At 42.8% G+C, this 21,966-nt stretch overlaps 1 protein-coding gene across 1 annotated transcript in view; it reads left to right on the top strand.

Moving 5' to 3' along the window:
* The first annotated feature begins 327 nt into the window (after window positions 1-327).
* Window positions 328-21,966, top strand: part of LOC143288736 (uncharacterized) — a 28,805-nt gene continuing 7,166 nt past the window's right edge. The window contains exons 1-9 of the mRNA XM_076597361.1: window positions 328-2,179; window positions 3,040-3,259; window positions 3,823-3,982; window positions 4,626-4,746; window positions 6,846-6,960; window positions 11,975-12,062; window positions 14,405-15,588; window positions 17,863-18,081; window positions 19,114-19,183. Of these exons, the coding sequence (XP_076453476.1) occupies window positions 429-2,179; window positions 3,040-3,259; window positions 3,823-3,982; window positions 4,626-4,746; window positions 6,846-6,960; window positions 11,975-12,062; window positions 14,405-15,588; window positions 17,863-18,081; window positions 19,114-19,183 (3,928 nt within the window). The 5' untranslated portion in view covers window positions 328-428. The remainder of the gene's footprint in view (window positions 2,180-3,039; window positions 3,260-3,822; window positions 3,983-4,625; window positions 4,747-6,845; window positions 6,961-11,974; window positions 12,063-14,404; window positions 15,589-17,862; window positions 18,082-19,113; window positions 19,184-21,966) is intronic.

The following is a 21,966-nucleotide window of genomic DNA, read 5'->3' as shown; positions in this document are numbered from 1 at the left end:
TATATATATGTATATCTAAGCGCGTTGGGTTACGCTGCTGGTCAGGCATCTGCTCAGTTGGCACTGAGATGTGGTGTAGCGTATATTGATTTTTCCGAACGCATTGACACTTCCTTGAGTTACTGATACTGATACTGACTTAATGTTGTCCATGAATGAAAATGTATGGGCATGCAACATCAAGGGTGAAGTTGCATTCATATATAACATATATACATGATTGACATCATGAAGAGGGTTGCAGACTTGATCAAAGAACCACTATTCTACCTCTACTTGTCTCGGCTTTCAGACAGAGTGCTACCCCTTGTAGATCGAAAGCGAGGCTTCAGATGGCGTCACGAAGCTTTGCATTCTTACAGTTTTAAATTGATTGCGATAAATCTGGTGCAAATCAGTGTAAAAAGTCTTTTTTTTATCATTTCATTATGGAAGGATTGAACATCGTGTTTCCTTTCTCGGTTTGTCAAGATCTTGTTGAAAATGAGGATGGTGAACTTTGGTGTGAATACAAAGCCTCGGTTTCAATGGGAGCAGAAAAGAAAAGTGGACCCAAAACAAACGGGTCGCTCCAAGCACGTGTAGTGTCCTCAGAAGCGGGGAAAATGGTCGACTTTGTTGTATTATTTCCCCGTATGCCTGTCACATTCTCTAGTGGCAAAAAGATCCTTCATTGCCGGATAGAAAATTTACAGAAATGTGACATGGAGTTGTGCTGGTCTCAAAACTCCCCTGAAGCCGAACAACATTGGAGTACAGCTGACTGTGAAAACGAAGCAGACGACACACGAGGACAAGAACCAGACGACACACAGAGTCGTGGCTCAAACCCCTCTGTTGTAGATCATGGGGTTGACCAGAATAACGAAGAAGGGAACGGTAGATCGAGTCATCCTAAAGAAAACCCTGTTCAAAACAAGGAATCTGTTAAACTCAAGAAGGCACCATGCCTGTCAAGTGAGAAAGAGAAAACTGCTGAAGCTGACAGTGAAACAGTTGACAGTGTTCAAGTGACATCAGCGATAAGTAATTCAGACCATGGATACAGTTTACTTGTACAGGAAAGGGCATCACCATCACCACATGGAAGGACACATCTTTCACCACAGCAGACACAGACTAAAGAACAGAGAGTTGTGAAGAATTACGATGAACTGATCAGAAAACTGAAGCATATAAGAGAACATAGTCAGATAGAAGCAGGAATAATTGCCCACACAGTTTCTTCAAAGAGTACAGATGTTTCAAAAATAACAGAAACCGCATATGCTGTTTCTCCAGAGAGAATGACAACCACAAACTGGTCTTCCTCAAGTAGCTTGTTAATGGATGGACATTATTTATCGTCAAACAACAAAGAAGACAATTCAACTAGTGAAGCAGACAAGCTGGCATACAGCACTAAGGGAAGTTCTGGTTTCATAGGAATTACATCAGATCACACCAAAAAAGACAGCGCCACAGGTGAAGCATCACCTCAGGAAGTATGTATGAACACACAAAAGAGATTTGCTCCCAAATATGACAGGCTGATAAAAAATCTAAAAATGGCGTCAGAAAGGAGTGGGCTGGAGATGCTGTCTGTCTTGTCAGGCTTCAGCTACAAACTGGACCATGATGCCAGAGCAGAGCGGATGGGAGGTAACCATGATGCCAAAGCAGAGCAGAGGGGAAGTAACTATGTTACAGCAGCGGACTCATCACCCAGCGGACAGTCAGCCACAAGCCAGGGTGTTAGACAGGCCCAAGGGGAAGAGTCTGTGTCCAGCTCCATTCAGAAGAAAGACAAAAGCAGAAATTTTGTGTCAAATAAGACAAAGAGCATAGCTGCTGAAAGCAGTACCACAAAGACCACAAACAGCACTGTTACCAGCACTGGTAAATCTACCAGCATCTGGTGCTGGAAGTCACAACCAGACACTCAGCAGATCTCGTCCCATCTGACATCGTTTCCACGCAAATTTCCAAGCTGTCTGACAAGAACTGATATTGTTGATGTGTTTGTGTCCAAGGCTGGACATTCCAGAAAGAGGCTGTCATCAAGTCCTGGCACATTGGCAGGGGCAACAACTAGCAAATATGTGAAGACAAACAATACTGAAAAGCTAATCTCCAGTGTCAGTGACATGAGTGGAAAAAGCATGGCACAGAATTCTGAACCAGTGGAAAGGTTGTCAGAGTAAGAATGGATTACCTTTAAGTTTTAGTTTCCGCATGTTAAAGCAGAATCAGAAATTATGTTTGTATGAAAGTTAAGTGACAGAATGAGGGCTTCATAATGTGTTACAACATGAACATTCATTTTTAAGAGAACTGTAAGTAAATTTAGTATTGTGCAGTTGTTGTGATGACAAAAACCAGTCTCACAGTCACAATGAATAATTCTAATATTTACTGATTTAGATTTTCTGATTCTGCTTTAACATTGACATACAGTGATAGACCTTATGTGAAATACCATTAGTAGTGTGTGTGTGTGTGTGTGTGTGTGTGCAGATAACCATCGCAGGTCAGCATGAGAATGCATTCACCGGTGAAGGTGAAGGAAATACACCATCTACACTAATACTAGCAAAATGTGCTTCACTACTAAGTATTATCATAACTAAGTTTACTACAATTTGATGCTTGAAAAACATGCCAGATATAAAATCTTATGTTTGATTTTTTTTTAGTGGTGGTAAGGTGGAAATGTAGGGCTTATGGGTTGACAGCATTCTCATGAGTGACTAGAGACAATGGGAGTCTTTTGAGTCCTGGTCCCACATCCATCATGTTTATGTTGGACGTTATCCGTATTATGAATACGACATGAAAATTTTTTTTAAGGTATAGAGAAGGATTTTTATTGGGTTTTTTTATTCTCAGTTAGTTCTTTGGATAAATTTGCATTGATGATGAGATTAGTAATGGTTTTCATGGTGCCAAAATAATGTGAATATCACTTACCACCTCAGACTGAATGCTGAAAAGCCTGCTGTAATTGATGTCGATATACACAAGAGTTGAAAACATTTTAGTGATATTTGTATTCTGCAGGACTGGTAAGGAAACATCTGGACAGAGGTACACAAATTTGATGTCGGCGGAGTCTGTTGTGGCTGACTCCCACTCTTCAGCAGGGAAGACACTGACAACTGTAGCAAGTACCACAGATCAAACTGGTCAACCTCGCCTCAAGGCTCAGAGAGGAGTTCCTGGCAGTTTCTTTTTACCTGTTGTCTCGTCAGCTGTCAGTTCTGTGACACAGACCAGCCAGGTAAACTAGTGAAGTGGTGTCCATAAATTCTAACTTCTGAACATGTTTTACAGTACTTAACAGGTACCGTAATGCAAGTTAATTAGTATTAAGCACATTGTACCGTAATGCAAGTTAATTAGTATTAAGCACATTGTTGAATAAGGGCATTGATTTAAATTATTTAACCCATTCAACCTTGAGGAGTGTACAGCGTTATTGATGATATATTGGTATGGAAAACAATGCAGAAATATACTCTTTTCCCTCCAGATCATGTGTGGACACATCTGGAAGTCCTGTAGAATTTAGTTTCCTTTCCTTGTGGTTTATGCATATACATGTAGGGACATGAAAAACCTTTTGAACTTTGAAAGAGACAAATTTTGAGCTAGAGCAGTGCCCAGTGGAAAGGTACAGACTGGAATGTTCTTTGTAAAATCATTGTTCTCACTGTGCACAGGAAACATTAAAAAGGACAGCAGTGTAATTGTGTCATTCACTATAAAGACAGAAGTGTAATTATGTCAGTAACTATAAAGACTGCAGTATAATTGTGACACAAATAACGATGTGTGATTCAGACACAGCCCCAGAACAAGGTGTTGGTTGGACCCTTCAAACTGCTGGACCACAGGCCAGGGATGCCTAAGATACTGGTGCCCAACAAGGGGGGAAACTCCAAACCCTTTTCCCTCCCCCGCACTTCCTCCACCCCCTCCCCCAGCACGGCCCAAGACAATGGTAGGACCCTGTGTTTCATTGTCATTGTATCAAATTTTAGAATAAAATAAAAACAATTTCATTTATCATCTCCATTTACAATCAAATAACATGGTTGGTGTCATGTTCCTGTACTCACTGTTTTACACATATGTGTGGAATTTCCAGTTTTCAGTTTTCAATGGCACTGTGCTTATTGGTTTGTAAAGAAATCCTTTAAATTTGCAAAGGACAAAGGCCAAACCATGTAAAGCTACCCACCAGGTGTGTGAACATACTTAAGCTATAGATCTACTATCTGGGCTAGAACTTGACAGTAGTGGAGAGTGTCATTCCTAAGTTACATCCCAACTCTCTCGGCCAAGAGGACTCGAGGACAATTGGTGTCGGAGTTGTTCCTATAGGGCAGCTGCCCCCTAGGCTGTAGCACTAAGAGCCAGTACAATCTTATATCCTAGTTTGAAAGTCATAGCCTTTCATGGACTGCAAGTGAATCCCCATTGCTTGTGTGCTTGTTGTTGCTTCTTATTCCTTATTTATGTCTTCATATGTTGGAAAGTGTAATGAGAATGGTGTTAATGGTATATGGGTAAAATTGGCTTTGTTGTGATTGTGATGATTGCTATAACTGTTATGACTGATATCGTGATTTTGTTCCTACTAGGGGATCCCCGCAGGACAGACCACGACTACACAAACCTGGTGTATGACAAGAACGCCCCCTCGTCACGTGCCCTGAAAACTCTGGTCAAGCCCATCAGTCTGTCTCAGCACATTGATGCCAGGTAAGGGCTCACTCATGTGTCTGTCTGTCTGTCTGTCTGAGCACATTGATGCCAGATAAGTGCTCCACTCATCTGTCTGTCTGTCTGAGCACATTGATGCCAGGTAAGTGCTCCACTCATCTGTCTGTCTGTGTGTCTGAGCACATTGATGCCAGGTAAGTGCTCCACTCATCTGTCAGTCTGTGTGTCTGAGCACATTGATGCCAGGTAAGTGCTCCACTCATCTGTCTGTGTGTCTGTCTGTCAGTCTGTCTGTCTCAGCACATTGATGTGAGATAAGTGCTCCACTCATCTGTCAGTCTGTGTGTCTGAGCACATTGATGCCAGGTAAGTGCTCCACTCATCTGTCTGTGTGTCTGTCTGTCAGTCTGTCTGTCTCAGCACATTGATGTGAGATAAGTGCTCCACTCACCTGTCTGTCTGTCGCAGCACATTGATGCCAGGTAAGTGCTCCACTCATCTGTCTGTGTGTCTGTCAGTCTGTCTGTCTCAGCACATTGATGCCAGGTACGTGCTCCACTCATCTGACTGTCAGTCTGTCTGTCTGTCTCAGCACATTGATGCCAGATAAGTGCTCCACTCACCTGTCTGTCTGTCTGTCTCAGCACATTGATGCCAGGTAAATACTCCACTCATTTTGACTGTTTGTCAGTCTGTCTGTCTGTCTCAGCACATTGATGTCAGATAAGTGCTCCACTCACCTGTCTGTCTGTCTGTCTCAGCACATTGATGCCATATAAGTGCTCCACTCACCTGTCTGTCTGTCTCAGCACATTGATGCCAGGTAAGTGCTCCACTCACCTGTCTGTTTGAGCACATTGATGCCAGATAAGTGCTCCACTCCCCTGTCTGTCTGCCTGTCTGTCTGAGCACATTGATGCCAGGTAAGTGCTCCACTCACCTGTCTGTCTGTCTCAGCACATTGATGCCAGGTAAGTGCTCCACTCATCTGTCTGTCTGAGCACATTGATGCCAGATAAGTGCTCCACTCACCTGTCTGTCTGTCTCAGCACATTGATGCCAGATAAGGGCTCCACTCCCCTGTCTGTTTGTCTGTCTCAGCACATTGATGCCAGGTAAGTGCTCCACTCACCTGTCTTTCTGTCTGTCTCAGCACATTGGTGCGAGATAAGTGCTCCACTCACCTGTCTGTCAGTCTGTCTGTCTGTCTGAGCACATTGATGCCAAATAAGTGCTCCACTCATCTGTCTGTCTGTCTGAACACATTGATGCCAGGTAAGTGCTCCACTCACCTGTCTGTCTGTCTGTCTCAGCACATTGATGCCAGGTATTGCTCCACTTACCTATGTGTGTGTGTGTGTCTGTCTCAGTGTCTGTCTCAGCACATTGATGCCAGGTAAGTGCTCCACTCATCTGTCTGTGTGACAGGGTGGAGAGGGTGTGTTGTCAGTGTGCTGTGACAATGTGACAGGGTGGAGGTGGTGTGTTGTCAGTGTGCTGTGACAATGTGACAGGGTGGAGGTGGTGTGTTGTCAGTGTGCTGTGATAATGTGACAGGGTGGAGGTGGTGTGTTGTCAATGTCCTGTGACAATGTGACAGGGTGGAGGTGGTGTGTTGTCAGTGTGCTGTGATAATGTGACAGGGTGGAGGTGGTGTGTTGTCATTGTGGTGTGACAACGTGACAGGGTGGAGGGTGATGTGTTGTCAGTGTGCTGTGACAGAGTGGAGGTGGTGTGTTGTCAGTGTGCTGTGACAATGTGACAGGGTGGAGGTGGTGTGTTGTCGGTGTGTTGTGACAACGTGATAGGGTGGAGGGTGGTGATGTGTTGTCAGTGTGCTGTGACAGTGACAGGATGGAGGTGGTGTGTTGTCAGTGTGCTGTGATAATGTGACAGGGTGGAGGTGGTGTGTTGTCAGTGTGCTGTGACAGGGTGGAGGTGGTGTGTTGTCAGTGTGCTGTGATAATGTGACAGGGTGGAGGTGGTGTGTTGTCAGTGTGCTGTGATAATGTGACAGGGTGGAGGTGATGTGTTGTCAGTGTGCTGTGACAATGTGACAGGGTGGAGGTGGTGTCTTGTCGGTGTGTTGTGACAGGGTGAAGGTGGTGTGTTGCCAGTGTGCTGTGACAATGTGACAGGGTTGAGAGGGTGGAGGAGGGGGACGGTAGCAGTCTGGTCACCATCAGAGGACACAACACCAAAGCTGCTGGAGGATTACGCCCCTTGGATCAGCCGTCTCTTGCCCTCACCAAGGTCAGTGATGACAACAGTTGTGGTGGAGGGATTGGGTTGGGGGGCGGGGAGACTGTATCATTTTGTTTTGTATTGTGTTGTGTTTGTTATTCTTTTGTATCAACAGATTTCTCTGTGTGATATTCAGGCTGTTCTCCACAAGGACAGTGCAACATTGCTACAGTAAGAGGCCATCCCCTTTTTTTTCTTTTCTTTTTTCTGCCAGCAATGTGTGTTTTCCTGTCAATGTGGATTTTTCTACAGAATTTTGCTAGTGGAACCCCTTTTGTATCAGCTGGATATTTTATGTACAGTAAGTGCATGCTGCTCATGGGACCTCGGTTTATCATCTTATCCAGTTGACTAGCGTCCAGACCACCGCTCAAGGACTGGTGGAGAGGGAGAAAACACTGGAGACTGGGATTCAAACCAGTGCGCTCAGTTTCTCTGGCTTCTTTGGTGGAGATGTTACCATTAACCCATCACTCCACATTTTTCACTGCGTGCATGTTTGTGTGTGTGATTTCTTTTGTAATGTGGAAAGTTCATTAGAAAGTAGAGTGTTAGCCTAGAGGTAACGCGTCCGCATAGGAAGCGAGAGAATCTGAGCTCACTCGTTCAACTCACACCGGCAGTTGCCAGTATTTTCTCCCCCTACACTAGACCCTGAGTGGTGGTCTGGACGCTAGTCATTCGGACGAGACGATAAACCAAGGTCCTGTGTGCAGCATGCATTCAGCACATGTAAAAGAACCCACGACAACAAAAAGGTCCCTGGCAAAATTCTGTAGAAAAATCCACTTTGATAGGAAGACAAATAAAATTGCAGGCATTAAAAAATACAAAAAAAGAAAAAAAAAAGAAAAAAACGTAAACGGTGGTGCTGTCAGTGTAGCGACACGCTCTTCCTGGGGAGAGCAGCCTGAATTTCACACAGAGAAATCTGTTGTGACAAAAAGAGTAATACAAAAATGTTTTCTTGTTTTTATCATAAATTATTCTGTTACAAGTGTTTATCATGTATTGTTATAGTTGTTTTATGTGTTATTTAATTTATATATTGCTCTTTTACTTTGAATTCACAAGTCAAGGTTACTTCTGTTAATGAAGGATCAAGTGTTTGATATATGATATGCAGATCTACAATAGTCTGCATAATTTTACCAAGATGTTTATTAATGACTACTGTATTTCACGGACTACAAATTGCTTCATATTGTTAGGTGCACCCCCCACAATTTTGGAAAACTTTGATTTTAACAGTACACAGGGTGCAGCACATTATAAGGTACATGAAAAACCGAAAAAGATTAACTTCAAAGCAAACTTCATCAGAGATTAGACAGACATCATCCATGGTTGGGCAATCAATCTGCAATCAAGCTGAAGACACTGTCACATTCACATGGCACTGTCATCTGCTGAAAATTAGGAAAAGTCTGATTCCTCAGAATTGCTGAAGAGTGCAGGGTATGCAGTGATGGGCCGATGGTTGTGTCCACCATGTCTTCATTTTCACCACTGGTGGATGACGAGGTTTTGACATCATCACTGGAATTTTGGATATTTATGTCATCTGCCTGCATGATGGCTTTCTTGATCTTGGCCTCTTTGAATCTGTTCTTGATTGTTTTTTGGGGAAACTTGTTGCCAGTCTGATAAAACCAGGCATGCCTACCATTACTGAGGGCCTGTATTTGTCCTGGAAAATTGATAAAATGGACAGGGTGTCCTGGAAATACAGATATTTACTTTTTCCCCCCCAAAGTATCTAGTGGGTACAAGTGTACCCTTAGATGGCTTTGCTGAAAAAACACCTCATTAAGACTTACGGAAATGCTGTGGAATATTATTGAAGCCACTTCATGAAAAGCCGGAACTGTCCGAACAGTTTTAAAGTGTAAATAAAGGTAAGCCTACATTTTTTACACGTTTACCACTGCTTCTGGCTGTCAGACGACTGTTGCATGTTTGCTGAGATGTTCCTGAAGATAATACCCTGTCCCTGATTCTAATATGTGTTGTTCCTGAAAAGCAAATATGGGGGTAGGCATGCCTGTAACACCCACTGATAGACTTCATGCTGTGATGCCTAGTGAAGTTTCCAGTTTCTGTGAAAGAATGGTCTCCCTCGGACATCTGCTGTTACCACAAACGCTATAGGTGTGGCTTAAAGCATCAGATGGCAGAAATATCCAGTGGCTAGAGTAACATGGTGGTTCCACTGGGGATGATGGTTGGAACGGAGTGAAAACTATTGACAGCTTCTTTGACTTGCTCTATGATGTGCGCTTGCTTGCTTCTGGGTTCAGATGTCAACATCAATACGATACATTTCCAGTTCACAGCTTCGTTCAGACAGATTTTAGCCACACATTAGATGTAAGGTACAACTTTCAGGCAGCGAGAGAGGTATTGGTGGCTGTGTCAGTGACTAAGGTGGGTTTGGAATTTCAGCCCCAGAACAAGGTGTTGATGGGACCCTTCAAACTGCTGGACAACACGACCGGGACGCCCAAAATACTGGTGCCCATCAAGGGGAGCAACTCAAAGCCCCTTCTCGGCTCTCCCTCTCCCTCCTCTAGCATGGCCCAAGGCAGGAATGGTAGGACCCAGTCTTTCATTGTTTGTAGCTATATCAAATATGAAAAGAAAACAAGACAGAAAGAAAAAAAACCCACTTAATTATCATCATCTTCGTTCACAGTAAACTGACATGGTTTATGTCATGTTCCTGTATTCACTGGGGTAAATTTATGTGGAAGTTCCACAGTTTTCAACTGAACGATGGCGCTGTGCTCACTGATTTGTAAAGAAATCCTTTAAATTTGCAAAGGACAATTACACAATGCTAACTGATTTGTAAAGAAATCCTTTAAATTTGCAAAGGACAAATGCATAATGCTAATTGATTTGTACAGAAATCCTTTTAATTTGCAAAGGACAAATGCCAAATGAAGTTAAGCTACCGACCATTGTGAATGTGGGTAAGCCATCGTTAAGTTTCCGTGTGCGGAACTGGAAGGACAGGCGTGGGAAGGAGCAAATGACAGTGTGGAGTCTGCTGTGCACATTGCCAGTATATGTATTGTGGACAGAAATATCCAGTGGCTGCAGTTACTTTGTTGTTCCACCAACCCCTGTCAATATATGTATTGTTGACAGAAATATCCAGTGGCTGCATTAACTTTGTTATTACACCAGGGATGATTGCCAGAACGAAATAGATTTTTTGACAGCTTCTTTGACTTTCTCTATAATGTGCTCTTGCATACTTCTGGATTCAAATGTCAACCTTGATATGATACAGTTCTTAGTCGGGGGAAAAATGTATCGCTTTTAGTCCGTGAAATATGGTATTTGTTATTTTCTATGGTTTTAACACCCTTGGTTCTTTTTGTTTGGATTTTTTTTGAAAATGCTTTTATTGTTTTTGTGTATGACATTTAGTTGTTCTTGAATTAGAGATGTATGAGGTAAGTTAAGTTTTCTTTTATGTGTCAGTGTAATTTATGTTATCTGTTTGAATACTGAACATATTTCTGTTAAGTGTGCATTTTATATTTACATTGTGGGCTGCATGACCACATGTTAATTTTTCTTATTGCTGTCAAAAGAGGGCACTAGCCAGCGGGACAAAGGGGAGGTTACCTACTTCCGGGAGGTTATCGGCTGTAGTTACTTTTGTTTTCTCCGCATAGGCAGATAGTAGTTTGCACAGGACAGGAATGTCAGACCCCTGCTGGAGTCTGCACTAGTTGGGTCACGGTAAGTATGTTATTTAAACGTAATTTTAGATAGAAAATTTCCTATGAAGTGGTTTGGCCTATCCATAATGCGTGTTACATGTTATAAGTGATCTTTGTATTTGTATTTCTCTTTTTTGTCACAGCCGATTTCTTTGTGTGAAATTCGGGCTGCTCTCCCCAAGGAGAGCATGTTGCTACACTGAGAGCACCACAAATTAAAAAAAAATTTCCTTTATTTGCTTTTCCTATTGAAGTTGATTTTTGTACAGACTGTTGCCATGGGTTATTTTACATGCGCTGAGTGTATGCTGCACACGGGACCTCAGTTTATCGTCTCATCCGAATGACTGGCGTCCAGACCACCACTCAAGGTCTAGTGGAGGGGGAGAAAATACTGGTGACTGAGCTGTGATTTGAACCAATGCACTATATTGACCTTTGTGTTATTAGTGCTGAGATGTGCTGTTTGTTACATGTAAGAAGTGGTGTAATGTGTTGCATGTTACAAATGGTATGTTGTATAGTGTTACAAGTGCCATGTTGTGCTGTTTGTTACAGGTAGGAAGTGGTGTGGTGTGTTACATGTAACAAGTGGTGTGTTGTACTGTGTGTTATATGTAACAAGTGGTGTGTTGTACTATGTTTTATATGTAACAAGTGGTTTGGTGTGTTGTAATTGTTGTATTGTGTGTTAGGTGTTGTGTGTTGTGCTGTGTGTTACACATAAGTATTTTATTCTGTGTGTTACATATGACAGTTTGTATATTATGCTGTGATACAAGTAACAAGTGGCATATTTTGCTGTGTGTTAGATGAACAGCTGTGCTCTTTGTTACATGTAACAAGTGGTGTGTTGTTCTGTATTACAAGTGGTGTATTGTGCTGTGCATTGCATGTAACAAGTGGTGTGTTGTTCTGCATTACAAGTGTTATTGTTCTGTGCATTACTATTACATGTATCAGGTGATGTGTTGCGCTGTGTTACATGCAACAAGAGATGTGTTACATGTGCTGTGTTGCAACTCATTGTAACAATGTAATGTGCTGTGTTACATAAAACAAGCGGTGTGTTACATGTGCTGTCTTACAACTTAATGTAACAGGTGTGTTACCTGTGCTGTGTTACAACAGTGTAACAAGAGGTGTGTTACCTGTGCTGTGTTACATGCAACAAGAGGTGTGTTACATGTGCTTTGTTACAACTTGATGTAACAAGAGGTGTGTTACATGTGCTTTGTTACAACTTGATGTAACAAGAGGCATGTTATCTGTGCTGTGTGGAACAGGAGGGCATGCCCATTGCCAGGACACTGGATGATGTGTTGACAGTCACTATCAGGTGTAGGGAGATACAACAGCAGCGTCATCAGCAAGGTAATGCTTTCTTGAAGTGTGTGTGTGTCTGTTATCAGCAAGGTAATGTTTTCTTGAGGTGTGTGTGTGTGTGTGTGTGCGCGCGCTATCAGCAAGGTAATGTTTTCTTGAGGTGTGTGTGTTTTATCAGCAAGATAATGTTTTCTGGAGGTGTGTGTGTGTGTGTGTGTTTGTTTGTGCTGTCAGCATGGTAATGGGTTGTTTTTTTTGTGTGTTTTTTGTGTGTGTGTGTGTGTGCTATCAGCATAGTAACGTTTTCTGGAGGTGTGTGTTTTCAGCACGGTAATATTTTCTGGAGGTTTGTGTGTGTGTGTGTGTGTGTGTGTGTGTGTGTGTGTATTATCAGCAAGGTAATGTTCTGTGGAAGTGTGTGTATATTATCAGCAAGGAAATGCTTTCTGGAGGTGTGTGTGTGAGTGTGTTATCAGCAAGGTAATGTTCTGTGGAGGTGTGTGTGTGTGTTATCAGTAAGATAATGTTTTCTGGAGGAGGGGGGGGGGATGTATGTGTTATCAGCTAGGTAATGTTCTGTGGAGGTGTGTGTGTGTGTGTTATCAGCAAGGTAATGTTTTCTGGAGGGGGGGGATAGAGGGACAGGGGGTGGGGGTGGGTTATGTGTTGTCAACAAGGTAATGTTCTGTGGAGGGGTGAGTTTGTTTTCAACAAACATGCTCAACCTTTCCCACAAGTTCACACAAAGTCCAATAGACGCCTCTGCTGAATTAAAGTTACCCCCCCCCCCCCATTATTTAACTCCCTTGTACACATCAAGTTCCTTACATAATTAATGATTTTTTTTTAAAAAGAAGCAAATATGAATATAAATGTGGTTTGCTTTGAAAAAACACATCCAGTTCTGGTTAAAACTTACCCCAGATCCACAGCACTCATCATTTCTAAAGGTTTTACAAACCTTTCCACTTGTGACACTGACATCACAACAGTCAGACATACACCTGGTCACTTCACCATATCCCCTTCAGCAACAGAGAAGTTATTGCATATATGCATATATTCATTGTTTCCAAGTGTACATCCACTGTTTACAAATTATAGACATGAACTGTAGGTGAAACTGAGAGTGTTCCTAACACCTTTGAAACACCAGAGTGGAGGGGAACTACCAGAGGGGAGGGGAACCACCAGAAGGGAACTACCAGAGGGGAGGGGAACTACCAGAGGGGAGGGGAACCACCAGAAGGGAACTACCAGAGGGGAGGGGAACCACCAGAAGGGAACTACCAGAGGGGAGGGGAACTACCAGAAGGGAACCACCAGAGGGGAGGGGAACTACCAGAAGGGAACCACCAGAGGGGAGGGGAACTACCAGAGGGGAGGGGAACTACCAGACGGGAACCATCAGAGGGGAGGGCAGCCACCAGAGAGGAGGGGAAACACCAGAGGGGAACTACCAGAAGAACCACCAGAAAGGAAGGGAATTATTAGAGGGGAACTACCAGAGGGAAACTACCAGAGTGGATGGGAACTACCAGAGGGAAACTACCAGAGTGGATGGGAAATACCAGAGGAACCACTCAAGGGGAGGGGAACTTCTAAAGGGGAACTGTCAGAGGGGAGGGGAACTACTAGAGAGTAACTACCAGAGGGGAGGGGAACTACTAGAGAACAACCAGAGGGGAAGGGAACTACCAGAGGGGAACTACCAGAGGGGAGGGGAACTACTAGAGGGGAACTACCAGAGGGGATGGGAACAACCAGAGGGGAGGGGAACTACCAGAGGGGAGGGGAACTTCTAGAGGGGATGGGAACTACCAGAGGGGAGGGGAACTACTAGAAGGGAACTACCAAAGGGTAGGGAAACTACCAGAGGGGATGGGAACTACGAGGAACACCAGAGGGGAGGGGAACTACTAGAAGGGAACTACCATAGGGTAGGGAAACTACCAGAGGGGATGGGAACTATGAGGAACACCAGAGGGGAGGGGAACTACTAGAAGGGAACTACCAGAGGGTAGGGAAACTACTAGAGGGGAGGGGAACCACCAGAGGGGACTGTTGCTCCCAGTCCTCTCTCTCTTTTGTCACCAGTTGAGTGCTGTGATGAAAACATGCAGCCACCATGAACAGAGCTAACCCCACATTCTGCAACTCACCTGTCAACACACACTTCCTGCTCTCCCAGTAAACTATGATATGTTTTTTTCATGTAAAGGCTACAAAAAGAAACAGTGTGGTTGTGACCAGGAACAAAGATATACAGCACCTGACTCAGAGTGTTTTGTGTGTGCGTGTGCTGTGTGTGTGTGCTGTATGTGTGTGTGTGTGTGTGTGTATGTATGTGTGTGTGTGCTGCCTGTGTGTTGGGCCACACCTGTGTTTAGCCCTGACAGCCAGGCGGTGCCAGCCGGTGCGGGTGGAGGCCGGTGACATCCCTGTGGTGAGGGAGGTGGTGGTCACCCCCACGGGGTCGCCTCACACCCCTGCCCGCAAGGTCAAGGCCAGGAGGAGCTGCAGACAGAACACACCCATGCTCCAGTGTCAGTCATGTTATCCTCACACGTCACACACAGCTGACGATCAAAACCTCAGCTTGTTGTTTAAGGGGGATACAGCAAACAGAAAACAAACGGTCACCAAGATTGTTTTGCAAATGAACCAGTCAACAGTGGACAAAGATAGTGTTTTGCAAATGAACCGGTCAACAGTGGACAAAAACAGTGTTTTGCAAATGAGCCAATCAACAGTGGACAAAGAAAGGGAAACGGTGAGAAGTGTGTGTGAGGAGAGAACAGTTGAGGGTTTGCGTGGCACCAGGCTTCAGCCCTGGGATCACATGACAGCGGACAGCCGTCGCTGCTGCCTGTCACAACAAGGCGTCATCACCGACAGCGGTGCTGTGGACAGCCGTTGCTTCTGTCGGTCACAAGGCATCGTCACTGACAGTGGTGCAGTAGAGGTGGACATGGTCACTGTCAGACAGTCAGAACAGGAGAAATGTAACACAGAACAGGAGAAATGTGACACCACTGTCAGTCCGCCAGAACAGGAGAAATGTGACACCACTGTCAGTGACACAGAACAGAAGAAAGGAGACACCACTGTCTGCATGGGGAAGCAAGGTGTGACAGGGGACATGGTGACAGAGAACAAGGAAGAGGCGATATTGAAGCAAGGTGTTACAGGGGATGTGGTGATAGAGAACGAGGAAGAAGTGATACTGAAGCAAAGTGTGACAGGGGACGTGGTGATAGAGAACGAGGAAGAGGCAATGTTGGTGTCAGCCAGGATGTGTCGCTACTGCCTGAAGATGTTCCACACAGCCCTCATGCTGTATAAACACGTGAAGAAGGCGCACACTGCCTTTAACACCTGGCCCCAGCACCAGCTCTACCTGCAGTCACTGAAGAAGGACAGCCAGGTGAAGTGTCCCCTTTGTCCTCACACCTTCCTGCTGTCCAACCAGTACCACCTCAAGGCACACCTGGTCTCCTGTCACGGCGCACCACACTCAGACCTGCTGGATTCCTCACCTGTCACCCTTCCTGCCCTCTGTGAAGTCTGTCAGGTAAGCTGGAAGCATAGGTAACATGACTTTGTTGTGACAAGTACCTGTCAGGTAAACTGGAAGCATAGGTGACATGACTTGGTTATGACAACTACCACTTTTTACTGCAATGCAAATTAAATTACGAGGTCTTGGAAAAATAAGTACAATTTTGATGAAGTATGATAAAGAGTATGATAGAGTTGTGAATACTCTAAAAAATGGGTTAGAAGCATGAAGTTAATCTAAAAACTGAATTATGATTACTGATGAACAGTCTATCAAAGGCAGCTATCTGTGCAGAATGATAGGTTTATTTCTAAATGCAGCAAGATAATAATTTGGACTTTTTAAAAATGAAAAACAAGAAAGGGTCAAAGTGTCCATGGATATGTGCCTCAGGTACTGATAAACATGACTGTCAGTTTGAAGTTGACTGCACTGATGTTGTGGCACAGTATCACACAGCTTACTACAAGAAGAAAACCACAGGGTGAAGGACTAGACAAGCAGGCTGAACAGGATTAACTCTCTCCATACGAACGGCGAAAGAGACAACGTTAACAGCGTTTCACCCCAGTTACCATCATCAAAATATTGCAAGCGGAAGGCTCTTATACTGAAGAGGTGAATGTTGACAAAGAATACCACAATTCTGACGACGGAAGCTAAAGGTTGGGTCATTCAGACACCCACAGGACATCTGAGGGGTCTGTGTTGAGGAGAAGTGAGGACTGGCCGTACTGAGTGAGTTAAGAGAGCTAAGAAAAGTGTTTGGGGGAAATTGTTTATTGTCCAGTTTTGTTTAAACCTCATGAAGCTTTGGTTTGTTCACTGACTAGCTTTAGTCTGGGGGACTTGTTACAAAGAGATGAAGTTGAATTAGCTTACTGAATTAAGTTTGATCATTGACATTTATTATAATCTTGGAAAAGATGCCCAAAGGGTCAAACATTTGCTGTGTCAATACTATGCCATATCATGCCGAGACACCAACAATCCACAATGTAAATATTGAATACACATGCACACTCACCAGAAACACATTGAGAATCACAGTCACTTTGTTATCTCAGAGAAATTGCGAGAAAGTTGTGAGGTGTGTGTGATACATACACATTGCAAGCAGAACAGTAAAAGATAGCATACAATTAACCCTTTGAGCCCCGAGTTCCTGAGCAATTTTAACCCTTCTGCCTGAGCTCCTGAGCCAAAATTTGCAAATAATTGGTATTAAACCCTCTGAGCCCTGACCACCGCTTTACCGGTGGTAGAGAAAAATGACATAATACCTAGCCACCGGTTGAGCGGTGCGTAAACACTTGAAGCGTGCAGAGTCTCAACCTGGCCCGTCAGGGCAGAAATCAGGGACAAAACATGCGAGAAAACAACTGTACACAACACAGCAAGTAATTGATATGCTTGATGATTTATCGGAAGTAGAGTACGACAATGATTACTCTGATAGTGAGGTGGAATTAGAATCGGATGATTTTGCTACAGATAGTGATGTTGAAAATGAATCTGAGCATGCAGAATCAGTTGATCAGAGAAGGCGTGTCAGGTTGACACTCTGCATGCTTCATGGTAGAAATCAATCTTTTTTATCCAAAGCATATGCACAAAACACAGTGAAAAGGCGCGGCCATGTTGGTACTACATTCGCTGACATCAGAATATTGCAGTTTTTCTGATTGGCTCTTCAATATAAGTCAACCAATAGCAAAACATGACACAAGTGTTTACGCACCCCTCAACCGGTGGCTAGGCATTATGTCATTTTTCTCTACCACCGGTAAAGCAGTGGTCAGGGCTCAAGGGGTTAATGAGGAAAAAAAGAAAAAGAATCCTGGTAAAGTAAATGAAGTGAGTTTATAAAGAAGCCAGCCAGTTACTGTGATTAGTTCATGAACTGTGATCAGTTGCAGTAGAACATCAGCCAGTTTTTGTGATAACTTAATGAAATAAACTGTAATAGAACATCAGTCAGTTATTGTGATTATTTAATGAAATAGTCAACAGCAATATAACACCAGCCAGTTGCTGTGATTAGTTAATGAAATAATTAACGGCAATATAACGTCAGTCTGTTATTGTGGTTTGTTAATGAAACCATCAGTGACAGTAGAACATCAGTCTATTACTGTGAATAGATAATGAAAAAACCAATGGCAGTAGAACATCAGTTACTGTGATAAGTTAATGAAATGATCAGTGGCAATAGAATGTCAGCCAGTTATTGTGATCAGTTAATGAAATGACCAACGGCAATGGAACCTTCTCTGGTGTGGACAGATCCACTTCCACAGGGAGAGCGAGCTGAGAGCTCACGCCACGCTGGTGCACGACTGTGAGGTGGTGCCCTGTGCGCACTGCCCCCTGGTGTTTGTCACCAAGGACACCCGCGCCAAACACATGAGTGTGGCGCACGGAGACAACACCGCCTGCCCCTTCCTCTGTCGTTTGTGTGACGCCGCATTCCACACCAGGGAGCACCTGCGCTGTCATAAACAGGTGCGTCCGTCTGTCTGTCTGTCTGTCTGTGTGGTGTGTGTGTTCTTGTTTTGCCTGTGTCTGACTGATGTGTTAATGTGAAACGCTTTGGCATGTGCTACATAAATTATGACAATGATAGCTATGATAAAAAAGATTGACTTTTTCACATCCCCCAGACTGGGAGCTTGTGGCATATACAGTAACCTGTGAGGGTTTAATTAACCTGACACTTTCTTCATGATATGTAGCATGGCTGTTGTGCTGTTGTTGCCAGTGTATACTGACATACATGTGTATGTGTGAAAGAGGGGAGGGAGGGGTGATTGGCTGTGTATATATCTGAGTGGATGAGTTAATGTACAGCAAGAAATGAATGTGATGAGTTAATGTACGGCAAGAAATGAATGTGATGAGTTAATGTACAGCAAGAAATGAATGTGATGAGTTAATGTACAGCAAGAAATGAATGTGATGAGTTAATGTACGACAAGAAATGAATGAGATGAGTTAATGTACAGCAAGAAATGAATGTGATGAGTTAATGTACAGCAAGAAATCAATGTTACTTTTTCATAATTTATTTCAGTGAAAATGACACATGGTTTTCTTACCTGGTCAACATTTATTTTATTACTTCAGTTATTGTGATGCCGTTTTTTTCTGGGTCCTACAACCTGACATATTCCCCACATCCTCTTCTTTTCTTTCTTTCTTTTATTTTCAATGGGTCCTCCATCCTATTTTCCCCATTTTCTTTTCTGATGCATATTTTGATTCATTGTCATGTTCATAGAATGACTTTAACATTAAACATGTAAACATATATAAAGCAGATATATATACAGGAGCCAAAAGACAATTTTATGTAAATTTACAGATAATGAAGTTGTATTTTAACTGAAGTAACACATGTATGTATTTATACATGCATTCAAGTACAACTTATGGTACATCAGTTTGATCAAAGAAGGGTAAGTGTACTGTTGTTAGAATAAAGACCAGTGGACGCTCAGAGAGTGACATGATGGTGTTGCGACATGCTGTGTGCAGGAACACAGAAGTGGTCACAGACCTGGGGACACTGACAACACCCGCGCCCTTGCATCTACACCACCCAAATGTAAGGGACAGTTACTGTCGTTGGTGGTGCTCAGTGAAAAGGAGTTGCAGTATACACGCATGCATGCGTGCACACTCTCTTGCTTGCATGCAAGCACAAACACTTCCCACTCACACAGAGAGAACCTGTTATAATTTATAGCAAGTCAGTGCATCGAAAAAATTTTTTCTTTTGTTGATATTTGTATTGACTTACATAGACTGGACATCTTTCATGATATCGCTTCCTTTCTTTTATCAGATGTTTTTAAGCAAAAACTGTACTGTTTTTAACTTTAATCCACTATTTTTTTTGTATTGTTTTTATTTTAACAATACTTCATGAAACATGGGTAGAGTAGAGCATATGACAGGACCAGTGGTGTTTTTGTCTCATCAGTGACTTATTTAGTTCAACGTTGTGCGGCTTGTCAAAGTAATCAGAAACTGCGTAAGTGTTTCTCCTCGTTTTATTTTGAAAATTTTTGAAGTTTTTATTTTTAGAACTTAAAAAAAACAACCTCACTCAGTATTGTGAGTTCACTCCCCTGATTTTCCCTACAGACGGCCCATTTGTATGGGTAAGAAATAAAATCGCCAAAAAAATACAATGCTAGAAGTTTTGAACTGGAAATATATCCAAACTAGTCAGAAACATAACGAGTTAGTTGGGGACGAAATACAAAACTTCTGCCTACCCTTCTTATGCCATCATCCAGAGAGATGATGAAAGTATCCATAATTTTTGTTTGAAATTTGCACACACTTATGACTTGTAAACAAATCCTGGAAAGCACAAAGAGTTTAAAACTGTCTGAATTCAGAACATTATATAGCCCCAATCAGGCCCATTCATCTAAATCTGTTATCAGCCTTGTAACTGAGAAGAAACTGGGTCAGACGTGATTGTTGACACGCACTGTTCACGTGAACCACTCACCTGGAAAATACTTCTGCTCATGAGCACAGCAACACGCTCAGCATTTATTGATCGCAGTGGAGAGTGGAAAGGTCATTTAAGATAGCTCTAGGCTTATAATGTCATTTAGTGCCAATGTTATATATCATGATGACCACAGCACAATGTGTGTGATGTCCAGTGTTATATATCATCATGACCACACTACAGTGTGTGTTGTCCAGTATTATATATCATCATGACCACAGCACATTGTGTGATGTCCAATGTTATATACCATGATGACCACAGCACAATGTGTGATGTCCAGTGTTATATATCATCATGACCACAGCACAATGTGTGATGTCCAGTGTTATATATCATCATGACCACAGCACAATGTGTGATGTCCAGTGTTATATATCGTCATGACCACAGCACACTGTGTGATGTCCAGTGTTATATATCATCATGATCACACTACAGTGTGTGATGTCCAGTGTTATTTATCATGACCACAGCACAATGTGTGATGTCCAGTGTTCTGTATCATCATGACCACAGCACAATGTGTGATGTCCAGTGTTATATATCATCATGATTACATTACAGTTTGTGATGTTCAGTGTTATATATCATCATGACCACATTACAATTTGTGATGTTCAGTGTTATATATCATCATGACCACAGCACAATGTGTGATGTCCAGTGTTCTGTATCATCATGACCACAGTACAATTTGTGATGTTCAGTGTTATATATGTCATATCATCATGACCACAGCACAGTGTGTGATGTCCAGTGTTATATATGATCATGACCTCACTACAGTGTGTGATGTCCAGTGTTATATATCATCATGACCACAGCACAGTGTGTGATGTCCAGTGTTACATATCATCATGACCACAGCACAATGTGTGATGTCCAGTGTTATATATCATCATGACTACAGCACAATGTGTGATGTCCAGTGTTATATATCATCATGACCACAGCACAGTGTGTGATGTCCAATGTTATATACCATGATGACCACAGCACACTGTGTGATGTCCAATGTTATATATCATCATGATCACAGCACACTGTGTGGCGTCCAGTGTTATATATCATCATGATCACATTACAGTTTGTGATGTTCAGTGTTATATATCATCATGACCACATTACAGTTTGTGATGTTCAGTGTTATATATCATCATGACCACATTACAGTTTGTGATGTTCAGTGTTATATATCATCATGACCACATTACAATTTGTGATGTTCAGTGTTATATATCATCATGACCACAGCACAATGTGTGATGTTCAGTGTTATATATCATCATGACCACAGCACAGTGTGTGATGTCCAGTGTTATATATCATCATGACCACAGCACAGTGTGTGATGTCCAGTGTTATATATCATCATGACCACAGCACAGTGTGTGATGTCCAGTGTTATATATCGTCATGACCACAGCACAGTGTGTGATGTCCAGTGTTATATATCGTCATGACCACAGCACAGTGTGTGATGTCCAATGTTATATATCATCATGACCTCACTACAGTGTGTGTTGTCCAGTTTTATATATCATGATGACCACAGCACAATGTGTGATGTCCATTGTTATATACCATGATGACCACAGCACAATGTGCGTGATGTCCAATGTTATATACCATGATGACCACAGCGCACTGTGTGATGTCCAGTGTTATATATCATCATGACCACAGCACAATGTGTGATGTCCAGTGTTATATATCGTCATGACCACAGCACAGTGTGTGATGTCCAGTGTTATATACCATGATGATCACAGCACAATGTGTGTTGTCCAATGTTATATATCATGACTACAGCACAGTGTGTGATGTCCAGTGTTATATATCGTCATGACCACAGC

This window comes from Babylonia areolata, chromosome 13 (genome assembly GCF_041734735.1).
Source record: "Babylonia areolata isolate BAREFJ2019XMU chromosome 13, ASM4173473v1, whole genome shotgun sequence".
Lineage (NCBI taxonomy): Eukaryota > Metazoa > Mollusca > Gastropoda > Neogastropoda > Buccinidae > Babylonia > Babylonia areolata.
This window is presented reverse-complemented; position numbering and strand designations above follow the sequence as displayed.